The sequence below is a fragment of the Pseudophryne corroboree genome, chromosome 1 (genome assembly GCF_028390025.1).
Source record: "Pseudophryne corroboree isolate aPseCor3 chromosome 1, aPseCor3.hap2, whole genome shotgun sequence".
NCBI lineage: Eukaryota > Metazoa > Chordata > Amphibia > Anura > Myobatrachidae > Pseudophryne > Pseudophryne corroboree.
In genome coordinates, this window is record NC_086444.1 from 718,827,328 (window position 1) to 718,840,842 (window position 13,515).

General features: G+C 48.4%; 1 protein-coding gene across 3 annotated transcripts in view; it reads left to right on the forward strand.

Annotated features, from left to right (window-relative positions):
• Positions 1–13,515, forward strand: part of SMIM24 (small integral membrane protein 24) — a 283,770-nt gene that overhangs the window by 191,965 nt on the left and 78,290 nt on the right. Inside the window, exon 1 of one of the 3 annotated variants that reach the window (XM_063915450.1) lies at positions 5,317–5,457. The exons of the other annotated variants lie outside the window; for them this stretch is intronic. Within the exon in view, the coding sequence (XP_063771520.1) occupies positions 5,328–5,457 (130 nt within the window). The 5' untranslated portion in view covers positions 5,317–5,327. Of the gene's footprint in view, positions 1–5,316; positions 5,458–13,515 lie in introns of those variants that run through there. 3 annotated transcript variants of the gene reach the window in all.

Consider the following 13,515-nt stretch of genomic DNA (forward strand, 5'->3'; position numbering starts at 1 on the left):
GTAGTGCTGTAGCAGCATGGACAGATACTCTGTCTGAAGAACTTGATACCTTGGACAAGGATACTATATTACTGACCCTGGGGCATATAAAAGACGCTGTCCTATATATGAGGGATGCCCAGAGAGACATTTGCCTACTGGGCTCTAGAATAAATGCAATGTCAATTTCTGCCAGAAGGGTCCTGTGTACTCGGCAATGGACAGGTGATGCCGACTCAAAAAAGCACATGGAGGTTTTACCTTATAAGGGTGAGGAATTGTTTGGGGACGGTCTCTCGGACCTAGTTTGCACAGCTAAGGCTGGGAAGTCAAATTTTTTGCCATATATTCCCTCACAACCTTAGAAAGCACCGTATTACCAAATGCAGTCCTTTCAATCGCACAGAGGCAAGAAAGTCCGAGGTGCGTCTTTTCTTGCCAGAGGCAGGGGTAGAGGAAAGAAGCTGCACAATACAGCTAGTTCCCAGGAACAGAAGTCCTCCCCGGCTTCCACAAAATCCACCGCATGACGCTGGGGCTCCACAGGTGGAGCCAGGAGCGGTGGGGGCGCGTCTCCGAAATTTCAGCCACCAGTGGGTTCGCTCACAGGTGGATCCCTGGGCTATATAGATTGTGTCTCAGGGATACAAGCTGGAATTCGAAGTGATGCCCCCTCACCGTTACCTCAAATCGGCCCTGCCAGCTTCCCCCATAGAAAGGGAAGTAGTGTTAGCGGCAATTCACAAATTATATCTCCAGCAGGTGGTGGTACAGGTTCCCCTCCCTCAACAGGGATGGGGTTACTATTCCACAATGTTTGTGGTTCCGAAACCGGACGGTTCGGTCAGACCCATATTGAATTTAAAATCCCTGAACATTTACCTGAAAAGGTTCACGTTCAAGATGGAATCGCTGAGAGCGGTCATCGCAATCCTGGAAGAGGGGGATTTTATGGTGTCTCTGGACATAAAGGATGCTTACCTGCATGTCCCCATTTATCCACCTCATCAGGAGTACCTCAGATTTGTGGTACAGGACTGTCATTACCAATTCCAGACGTTGCCGTTTGGTCTGTCCACGGCACCGAGAATATTTTTCCAAGGTAATGGCGGAAATGATGGTGCTCCTGCGAAAGCAAGGAGTCACAATTATCCCATACTTGGACGATCTCCTCATAAGGGCGAGGTCCAGAGAGCAGTTGCCGATCAGCGTAGCACATTCTCGGGAGGTGTTACAACAGCACGGCTGGATTCTGAATATTCCAAAGTTGCAGCTGATTCCTACGACGAGACTGCCCTTCCTGGGCATGATTCTGGACACAGACCAGAAGAAGGTGTTTCTCCCGGAGGAGAAGGCCCAGGAGCTCGTGACTCTGGTTAGAGACCTCTTAAAACCAAAACAGGTGTCGGTGCATCAATGCACGCGAGTCCTGGGAAAGATGGTGGCGTCATACGAAGCCATTCCCTTCGGCAGGTTCCATGCGAGGAACTTTCAGTGGGATCTGTTGGACAAGTGGTCCGGATCGCATCTTCAGATGCATCGGCGGATCACCCTATCCCCCAAGGCCAGGGTGTCTCTTCTGTGGTGGCTGCAGAGTGCTCACCTTCTCGAAGGTCGCAGGTTCGGCATACAGGACTGGGTCCTGGTGACCACGGATGCAAGCCTCCGAGGGTGGGGGGCAGTCACTCAGGGAAGAAACTTCCAAGGGCTGTGGTCAAGTCAGGAGGCTTGTCTGCACATCAATATCCTGGAACTAAGGGCTATATACAACGCCCTACGTCAAGCGGAGCCTCTTCTTCGCAACCAACCGGTGCTGATTCAATCAGACAACATCACCGCAGTGGCTCATGTAAACCGCCAGGGCGGCACAAGAAGCAGGGTGGCGATGGCAGAAGCCACCAGGATTCTTCGTTGGGCGGAGAATCACATGCAAGCACTGTCAGCAGTGTTCATTCCGGGAGTGGACAACTGGGAAGCAGACTTCCTCAGCAGGCACGACCTCCACCCGGGAGAGTGGGGACTTCATCAAGAAGTCTTCACACAGATTACAAATCGATGGGAACTGCCACAGGTGGACATGATGGCGTCCCGCCTCAACAAAAAGCTACAAAAGTATTGCGCCAGGTCAAGAGACCCTCAGGCGATAGCTGTGGACGCACTAGTAACACCGTGGGTGTTCCAGTCGGTCTATGTGTTTCCTCCTCTTCCTCTCATACCCAAGGTGCTGAGAATCGTAAGAAAAAGAGGAGTGAGAACAATACTCATTGTTCCGTATTGGCCAAGAAGGACTTGGTACCCGGAACTGCAAGAAATGCTCACAGAGGACCCATGGCCTCTGCCTCTCAGACAGGATCTGTTGCAACAGGGGCCCTGTCTGTTCCAAGACTTAACGCAGCTGCGTTTGACGGCATGGCGGTTGAACGCCGGATCCTAGCGGAAAAAGGCATTCCGGATGAAGTTATTCCTACGCTGATAAAGGCTAGGAAGGACGTGACAGCAAAACATTATCACCGTATATGGCGAAAATATGTTGCTTGGTGTGAGGCCAGGAAGGCCCCTACAGAGGAATTCCAGCTGGGCCGGTTCCTTCACTTCCTGCAGTCGGGAGTGACTATGGGCTTAAAATTAGGGTCCAAAAAGGTCCAGATTTCGGCCCTATCCATTTTCTTTCAAAAGGACCTGGCTTCTCTTCCTGAGGTTCAGACGTTTGTAAAGGGAGTGCTGCATATTCAGCCCCCTTTTGTGCCACCAGTGGTACCTTGGGATCTTAACGTGGTGTTGAGTTTCCTGAAATCTCACTGGTTTGAGCCACTTAAGACCGTGGAGGTAAAGTATCTCACGTGGAAAGTTGTCATGCTATTGGCCTTAGCTTCGGCTAGGCGTGTGTCAGAATTGGCGGCTTTGTCATGTAAAAGCCTTTATCTGGTTTTCCATATGGACAGGGCAGAATTACGGACTCGTCCGCAATTTCTGCCGAAGGTGGTGTCATCTTTTAATTTGAACCAACCTATTGTGGTGCCTGCGGCTACTCGTGACTTGGAGGATTCCAAGTTACTAGATGTAGTCAGGGCTTTGAAGATTTATGTAGCCAGAACGGCTGGAGTCAGGAAAACTGACTCGCTGTTTATCCTGTATGCATCCAACAAGCTGGGTGCTCCTGCTTCAAAGCAAACTATTGCTCGCTGGATCTGTAACACGATTCAGCAGGCTCATTCTGCGGCTGGATTGCCGCATCCAAAATCTGTAAAAGCCCATTCCACAAGGAAGGTGGGCTCTACTTGGGCGGCTGCCGGAGGGGTCTCGGCATTACAGCTTTGCCGAGCAGCTACTTGGTCGGGTTCAAACACGTTTGCAAAATTCTACAAGTTTGATACCCTGGCTGAGGAGGACCTTGTGTTTGCTCATTCGGTGCTGCAGAGTCATCCGCACTCTCCCGCCCGTTTGGGAGCTTTGGTATAATCCCCATGGTCCTTACGGAGTCCCCAGCATCCACTAGGACGTTAGAGAAAATAAGATTTTACTTACCGGTAAATCTATTTCTCGTAGTCCGTAGTGGATGCTGGGCGCCCGTCCCAAGTGCGGACTTCTTCTGCAATACTTGTATATAGTTATTGCTTAACTAAGGGTTATGTTATGTTTGCGTCAGGTTGTCTGATGCTCGGTTGTTGTTCATACTGTTAACTGGGTAAGTTATCACAAGTTATACGGTGTGATTGGTGTGGCTGGTATGAGTCTTACCCTGGATTCCAAAATCCTTTCCTTGTACTGTCAGCTCTTCCGGGCACAGTTTCCTTAACTGAGGTCTGGAGGAGGGACATAGAGGGAGGAGCCAGTGCACACCAGTAGTCCTAATTCTTTCTTAGAGTGCCCTGTCTCCTGCGGAGCCCGTCTATTCCCCATGGTCCTTACGGAGTCCCCAGCATCCACTACGGACTACGAGAAATAGATTTACCGGTAAGTAAAATCTTATTATATATATATATATATATATATACTTTTTGGAGTGATATGGTAATTCTGAACTTGAACAGATAGATAGATAGATAGATAGATAGATAGATAGATAGATAGATAGATAGATAGATAGATAGATAGATAGATAGATGAGTCCACTACCTAAAAATATTTATGTGACCACCGAATTGACTTAAAAGGAAGACATACTGGCAATCATGGTGGGCTTACAACTGGTATTGTTCTTTATGCTGAAGACGGGATTGGTGGCAATAATGACGGGAGTTTACTATTGTCATAGCAACCAATACTCCACCAATTTGTCACAGTGGGTGGATATTGACATCACATGATCTTAAAGGCATGCCAGGATTGGTGAGCGTTCCCATGTGACCCATTTCGAAGCAATGCTTGGCCCTCAGCCCAATCCTAAATATCCTGCTTGTGTAAGCAATCAGGTTCAGCTGTTACAGTGAAACATGCATGTAGGCATCTGTGTGTCTAATGTTGCCTATCTCTAATGTTACAATGCTGTAAAATTGCAAGTATGTTTACATACCTCCCGACATGTCCTGGAGGACATGTCCTGGAGGGACAAAAGGCTCTGCTCCTGAACTTTTCTTTAATTATGATTGCCGGCACCTGCTTTGAACAAGTTAATGGATAAGAAAGGTGTTTCAGCACAGGTGATGGCAATCGTAAATTAAGAGGGAAGTCCTGGAGCAGAGTATTCTATCCTTCCTGGAGAGGGTCAAGTTGGGAGGTATGTGTTTGTATGATTACGTAAGCCACAGGTTCTCAAACTCGGTCCTCAGGACCCCACACAGTGCATGTTTTGCAGGTCTCCTCACAGAATCACAAGTGAAATAATTAGCTCCACCTGCGGACCTTTTAAAATGTGTCAATGAGTAATTAATACACCTGTGCACTTGCTTGGTTACCTGCAAAACATGCACTGTGTGGGGTCCTGAGGACCGAGTTTGAGAACCACTGACCTTAGCTAATGTTAACGTGATTAGTCAGTTAAAAAATTGAAAATAGACAGATTGAAGCATGCTATCATATACCTCAGTGACTGTGATCAGCAGTGGTTGATATAGCCATGCTTATTGGCAAGGACAGGCGGGGTGGGGGGTCAAAGGGGACTCCCGTACCAGGCCCAAAGCATCAGAGGGGCCCCGAGGATCAGGCAGAAAAAAAAGTGACACAGAGCCTGTTAATTATTTTGATACTTTCCGCTCTGCTCGCCGGGTCGGAGCAGACAATCAGCATGTCCCAATCAACCTCCCCTTCCTCCCCCACAGTTACCCGTCACTTGGTCTGGTCCCAGTGATGTTGTAATGCATGATGCTACTTTGTTCCGGCTCTTCCCTGCCCTTCTGACGTCGCTGCCGATGAGCTCCGAGCAGCACTTACAAGCCCAGCAGGCAGCAGGAAAAACTGCCTTTCATTGGGCACATGATCACTGTGACAGGCAGCAGCAGCCCCACCACTGCCCCTACACACAGAGTCACCCTGGCTGTGGTAAGTCCCCCCCTGGGTCTTGGCTGCCTCACCAGACTATCTATCTATCTATCTATCTATCTATCTATCTATCTATCTATCTATCTATCTATCTATGTGTGTGAATATATATATATATATATATATATATAAAAATCCGGCACTCCAATGGATATATATAGGTACCTGTGTGCCCTTGCTAGATTAAACAGTCACAGTCTAGTTAAGAACGGTTGTCCATAACAAGACACGGCACTCCAGGATTTTTTTTCAAATAATTATATTAATGATAGATGGTACATCTCACCCAAACATGCAATAAAATGCACAATGTTAATGCAACATTTCGGAGCCTCAGTGGACCCCTTCCTCAGGACAGTGAGTCAGGTGTACTGCAACAAAGAAAAATATATTTATATATATGTATATATAAAGGATGAGCTATAGCGCCCTCTGGTGTAGTATGTTAGTGTTTAATGGTGTTAGTATTTCACCCCAAAGAGAGAGCCCCCCTATGATCAGAGGAGTACTGTACTTTCTAACCACTAGCATCGTTAAACACTAACATACTACACCAGAGGGCGCTATATCTCATTCTTTTTATCGATACCTGTTAAAGACTGTTTTGAACAGCGGGCTACCTGGAGATTAAGCAGCTGCCCTGTAAGAGAGGGGATTGTGTACAGACATTTTTCTGAAGTGAACTCCAACAAACAACACGACACACGAAATCAGCATTGAAGAAGTGGTGTAGCGCGATATACCACCCTTCTTATTAACTATGTATATATATATATATATATATATATATATATATATATATAGGTTGAGTATCCCTTATCCAAGATGCTTGGGACCAGAAGTATTTTGGATATCGGATTTTTCCGTATTTTGGAATAATTCCATACCATAATGAGATATCTTGGCGATGGGACCCAAGTCTAAACACAGAATGCATTTATGTTTCTGCTGCGGGGTACACTGGGCTCCACAAGGAATGGACAATGGGGTGTAGAGTAGGATCTTGAGCACCAACAGGCTCAAAGCTTTGACTGTTCCCAGAATGCATAGCGCTGCCTCCTATATCACCGCGCCTCCCTGCACAGGATATCAGTTTTGTAGTTGGTGCTGCAGTAGCAAGCACTTAACAGAGGGGCTGCTCCAGGCAGCCCTAAGAAGAGCTTTTTTTTCTGAGGAAAAAAAGTGAAGACTTCAAGGGCAGCAGCAGTGTTACATGTCAGTGGACATTCACGGCTGCAGCTCCGGCTCTCCCCAGCGGCGCTGTACACTCCCGAGCCCTGGTTGCCGGGTACCTACAGCAGGAGGCTCCGGTTTTCTTCTTGGCACACACGATGGGGGCTCTCCGGGATCGCGTGGCCACGCTTCGGGAGGTGGTAAGTGGGTCCCGCTTGCGGGACCCGGTCTTTATCGTGATCTGGCACGGTGAGTGGGAGGCGGGCCGCGCGCGCTGGCGATGGACACTGTGGCAGTACAGGCGATTCCACTAGATCACTAGGGCATGGGACAGGTCAGGTTTTCTATATAAACTGTTTTATTAGAGCCCGCAGTACCTGGTGGTTTTGCCAGCAGGGGGATAGAGCTTGGACCTGAAGCCCCTCCCCCAGCCCCAGGGCGCCATTTTCTGCAAATGTTCCCGCCCTGGAGCTGCATATCCTCCTATGTAAAGCCACCTGGTTGTCAGTGCTGTGACTTTACAAGACACTTAAGTATTCTACCTGCCTTTTTTAGTCAGTGTTAGTTAAGAAAGAGTGCATTTAGTCAGGGTTTCCTAGTACAATTACCCTGTGATATACATCCAGTTCTTACTGTGTACTGTTATATATATTGTTATATAGCTGTGTAAGCTAGTCCAGTGCTGTATTATTGTTAGTAATAACCTCTGCATTGTACAAACTGTGACTATTTGTGTGTGCATTTGATAGCTGAGTGGTGTCCATTTCGTGTCTTTCACTCAACCTGCTATCCCTATATTCTATAACCTGAGGGGGCTTGGTGCGTCAGGTTTTATCTAAGATAGGATTTTCACAAAGATATACTGTATTACGTATTTTTCTCTGTGATTTAGTCACCATATCTCTCCTTTATCTCTGCTGGTGCTGACTACACTGCGCAGGGGTTTGGGCTAGAGGTATTGTGCTGCTGACAAATTGTACTGTGTTACCTGATACTGCAAGTTATATCATGTCTGCTTCTGAGGGTAACGGTTCTAGGGCTGAACACACTGCCGGTGTTGCTGAAGCCGCAGATACTTATGAGGAGAATATAGCAGCATTGGGCTCTGGTTCTGGGGGCTACTTGCCCCCCAGTGGGACAGTGGCAACGGGGGCAAATAATGACCCGCCGTGGGCCGCTTTTTCCACGCTTCTGCATATGCTAGTTCATAAACTAACACCCCCTATGGGACCCCCAATGCCGGTACAACCGTTTGTGGTCCCTGCAGCTAACCCGCCGTGGGCAGACGATTTATGTGCTCAAATAAAGTCTGACCGTCGCTCGCCTACGTCCAAGGGGTCCTCTAAGCGAGCGCTTGCCTCCTCACAATCCACTGCTGTCACTGACACCTCGTTGGATGAAGACTGCACTTACACTGACCCCACAGGTTCTGACTCAGATACGACTGATGGGGAGGGTGGTTCACGTGTGGATGTTCCTGATCTTTTGGAGGCTATTAAGTTAATTTTACAGATAACGGATGATCCCGAGCCATCCGTTCCTCCTAAGAAACCAGATAGGTTCAAGCGTCAGTAGGTGATTAAACAAGTTTTACCTCACTCTGACCACCTAATTGATATACATCAGGAACCCTGGGAAAACCCGAGTACGAAGTTTGTGCCTCAAAAGAAGATGCTGGCTCGCTATCCCCTCGCGCCGGAGCTGTCTAAGAAGAACGCCTCCTCCAGTGGACTCACATGTGACTAGGATGGTGGTTTCCTCAGCTCTGCCGGTCACCACCGCCACGTCTCTAAAAGAGCCTACGGATAAACGGGTGGAGGGTTGTCTGAAAGCGATTTACACCCTCACGGGTGCTACACAAAGGCCCACTATTGCAGCTACTTGGGCTGCATAGGCCATTGAAGCATGGGCCTTGGAGTTAGATGCTGAAATCTCCTCTGACCATGCTAGACAATGCTTGTCTTATATTGTCACAGCTTCTCGTTATATTAAAGAGGCGGCTTCTGATGCCGGTATCCTGGCAGCCAAGGCCTCCACTACATCAGTCCTGGCTCGCCGGATATTGTGGCTGAGATCCTGGTCTGTGGATCTGGACTCTAGAAAAACCCTGGAGGTACTCCCTTTTAAGGGAGATATTCTGTTTGAGGAGGATTTAAATAAGATTGTGGCTGACTTGGCTACTGCCAAAACTGCCTGTCTGCCAAGTACTGCTCCTTCTGTGTCGAAGGCTAAAGGTACTTCCTTTCACCCCTTTCGTCCTTTAGGTAAAGCAAAAGGTCAGGCATACAACAAGCAGGCCTGCACTTCCAAACCTGGTAAGCCTAAGCCCAAAAGAGCCTGGGCGGCCCGTCAGCCAGCTTCCAAGACAGATAAGCCTGCTGCATGACGGGGCGGGCCTCCCTCTGGGGGATCCCTGGGTGGGGGGCCGGCTTCTAGGGTATACCCAGGAATGGTTGAAGACCCCTTCAGATGCCTGGGTACGGGAAGTCGTCACTCGAGGTTACGCCATAGCCTTCAAAAACCGACCCCCTCATCGATTTTGCCAGACAGATGTCCCGTTGGACAAGACAAAGGCAAACACTCTACATTCGGTGGTACAGACCCTCCTGGATACAGGAGTCGTAGTACAGGTGCCTCTTGCGCAGAGGGGCCGGGGGTACTATTCTCTGCTGTTTCTAGTCCCGAAACCGAATGGGTCCTCCCGGCCCATTCTCAACCTCAAGGCATTGAACAAGTTTGTGAAGGTTTCCAAGTTCCGGATGGAAACTCTTCGCTCTATAGTTCTGGCCTTGGAACCTGGGGACTTCATGGTCTCCCTGGATATACAGGATGCTTACCTGCATATTCCTATAGCAGAGTCTCATCAGCAATACCTGAGATTTGCGATTGGCAACTGCCATTACCAGTTTCGGGCGTTACCTTTTGGTTTAACAATGGCTCCGCGAGTCTTTACAAAAGTCATGGCGGTGATGACGGTGGTAATCCGCCGTCAAGGGATCAGGATACTGCCATATTTGGATGACTTGTTAATCCTGGCAAATTCCCCAGAACTTCTCCTGCGTCATCTAGATGTGACAGTCCGGTTTCTGCAAGCCCACGGGTGGCTCATCAACTGGAAGAAGTCATCCCTGATCCCTGCTCAGAGCATGGTGCATCTGGGAGCACTATTGGACACTCACAACCAGCAGTTGTTCCTGTCTCAGGAGAAAGTCCTGAAACTTTAGGACAGGATTCGTTGCTTCCTATCTCATCCGCAAGTGTTGATACATTTGGCGATGCAGGTGCTGGGCCTCATGGTGTCAGCATTCGACACGGTGGAGTATGCTCAATTTCACTCTCGCCCTCTCCAGAGGCTGATTCTAGCCAAATGGGACGGCCTGCCTCACCGGATCAGGTCTCAAATGATCTCATTGACTCCGGAGGTCCGTCTGTCGCTGCTCTGGTGGCTCCGGGACCAACAACTGTGCAGGGGCCGTCCGTTCTGGATATCCGACTGGGTCCTGTTGCTGGAGCAACACTCCCTTCAGGGGCGGTGGACCAAGGAGGAGTCCCTCCTCTCGATCAATATTCTGGAGTTGCGGGCGGTCTTCAATGCCTTGAACCTAGCCCAGCATTTAATTCAGAACCGTCCTGTTCAAGTACAGTCAGACAATGCCACCACAGTGGCTTACATAAATCATCAACGCGGCACTCGAAGCCGCCTAGCAATGAAGGAAGTCTCACGGATTCTACAGTGGGCAGAACGCCATCTACCGGCCATATCGCCAATATTCATTCCGGGAGTCCTGAATTGGGAAGCGGACTTTCTCAGTCGTCAGGACGTGCATGCCGGCGAGTGGGGCCTCCATCCAGAAGTGTTTCAACTCCTAGTGGAAAGGTGGGGCCTTCCAGACGTAGATCTGATGGCGTCTCGACACCATCACAAGGTTCCGGTCTTCGGAGCAAGGATAAGGGATCCTCAAGCAGCATTCGTGGATGCGCTGGCGGTACCGTGGAGGTTTCGGCTGCAGTACATGTTCCCTCCGGTGTCACTCCTGCCCAGGGTAATTCGGAAGTTCAAGCAAGAAAAAGGAATTCTGCTTCTCATAGCTCCAGCGTGGCCCAGACGGCACTGGTTCTCAGACCTGCAAGGCCTATCGTCAGAGCGTCCAATTCTACTTCCACAATGCCCAGACCTCCTCGTTCAGTAGCCCGGTTGTCTTTGACGGCGTGGCTCTTGAAGCTTCCGTCTTAAGGGCTAAAGGGTTTTCTGAGGCGGTCATTCAAACTATGTTGCGGGCCCGGAAACCGGCTTCGGCTCGGATTTACTATAGGGTCTGGCATTCTTACTTTTTGTTTGGTGCGCATCTAACGATTATGACGCTTCCAAGTTTAGTATAGCCCGGTTGTTGGCTTTTCTTCAGCAGGGCCTGGACCCTCAAGGTTCAAATATCTGCCTTGTCGGTGTGGTTTCAGAGAAAAATTGCGACCTTACCTGATGTGCATACCTTTACTCAGGGCGTGTTGCGTATCCAACCTCCCTATGTCCCGCCTGTGGCTCCTTGGGACTTGTCAGTGGTTTTGGAGGCGTTACAAGAGTCTCCGTTTGAACCTCTTGGTTTAGCTGACCTTAAGTGGCTTTCCCTTAAGGTGGTGTTTCTGCTGGCTATTGCTTCAGCTAGAAGAGTGTCGGATTTGGGTGCCTTGTCCTGTAGTTCCCCATATCTGATATTTCACCGTGACCGGGCGGTTCTTAGGACTCGTCCCGGCTATCTACCTAAGGTGGTTTCTTCGTTCCACCATAATCAGGAGATTGTAGTTCCGGCACTTGTTTCTCCTGATCTGTCTCCCAAAGAGCGGTCTTTGGATGTGGTACGGGCTCTCCGTATCTATGTGAAGAGAACTGCTCCTATTAGGAAATCTGATTCTCTTTTTGTTGTGTTTGGGTTTCACAAACGTGGCTGGCCTGCTCACAAGCAAACCCTGGCCAGATGGATTAGAATGGTGATTGCACATGCTTATGTGAAGGCTGGTCTCTCTGCTCCTGATCACATTAAGGCCCATTCTACTCGGTCTGTTGGACCTTCTTGGGCGGCCCAACGTGGTGCGACCCTTGAACAACTGTGCAAGGCGGCTACGTGGTCCTCTGTGAACACGTTCATAAGGTTCTATGCCTTCGATACTGCCGCTTGCCAGGATGCTTCCTTTGGACGCCGGGTTCTTGTGCCCGCTACAGTGCATCCCCTCCCATAAGGAACTGCTTTAGGACATCATCATTGTCCATTCCTTGTGGAGCCCAGTGTACCCCGCAGCAGAAAACGAGTTTTATGGTAAGAACTTACCTTTGTTAAAACTCTTTCTGTGAGGTACACTGGGCTCCACAAGGCGCCCACCCTGACGCACTTAGCTTTTTTGGGTTGGTATGGCATTAGCCGCTGACACGTCTCCTGTCATGAGAATGCGGTGTTGTGGCTACTAACCGTTGTCGTCTCTTTTCCTGCTACTGCATTGGACTGGTTAAGTAAAAACTGAGATCCTGTGCAGGGAGGCGGGGTGATATAGGAGGCGGCGCTATGCATTCTGGGAACAGTCAAAGCTTTGAGCCTGTTGGTGCCTCGGATCAAGATCCTACTCTACACCCCATTGTCCATTCCTTGTGGAGCCCAGTGTACCTCGCAGAAAGAGTTTTAACAAAGGTAAGTTCTTGCCATAAAACTCGTTTTCATATACTCCTTATACACACAGCCTGAAGGTAATTTTAGCCATTATTTTTAATAACTTTGTGCATTAATCAAAGTGTGTGTACATTCACACAATTTATTTATGTTATATATACACCTTATACACACAGCCTGAAGGTAATTTTAATACAATATTTTTAATAACCTTTGTATTAAATAAAGTTTGTGTACATTGAGCCATCAGAGAACAAAGGTTTCACTATCTCAGTGTCACTCAAAAAAATCTGTATTTCGGAATATTTGGATATGGGATACTCAACCTGTATATATGTGTGTGTGTGTGTGTGTGTATTTGGTGATCCATATATTGGCACACTGGAAGGGATGTTTGGAGGAGGGATCAAGGGAGTTTGGGGGAGGGGGCCCCCAGAGATATCAGTGTACAGGCAGCGACACTGATTGATTATATTTATTGGTACATTGAATAAAAAAAAAAAACATACAATAAGATTCAGTGTATGAAACAAAGAGTGTGCTAAATGCTGTGCATGACAATTAAATTATTCCAAACAGATTACCTTTTTTCTGTGTATTAATAGAAACATATGCAGGCAGCATAGATGTTTCACTATTATATAACCAGCTGCAGGGGTGCTTTAAGAGAGGAAGAGGCCCGTGTTCAGCCTCCTCCGTTCGGGCCCCCTCCTCTATGCAGGAGCGCTGTAGAGTCTGAGCACTAGAGGGCTCAGACTCTATGCGCATTTGCAGATCTCAGGGAAAATTGAGCGGCGGCCATTTTCTCTTTGATTTCTCTACTGCGCATGTGCAAAACTCAGTGAAAATGGCCACTGAGCCATTTTCACTGTGTTTTCACAGCGCTGCGGATGCTGGCACTGGACTCCGGAGGGGTGAGTATTTTAAAAATGGGTGTGCGGTGGGGGCTCCTCTGGACTCAGGGGCTCGTGTTCACCGCACACACTGCACCCATTATAGAAACGCCAGTGACCAGCTGCCAATTCCTGGGCCTTGAATAGGGACAATGTCGCAACTCAGCACAGTCTTATTAATGATATCTGCCAAATGATACAGAAATCAAACACTGCTACATTGTATGATAACTCAACATGGTTGTAGCACAGTGCAACAGTAATCATGAGTTTATTTGACTTGAGATATGTATGAACTGATGGCTACAATATTCTACAATTAACATATAATAAGAAAT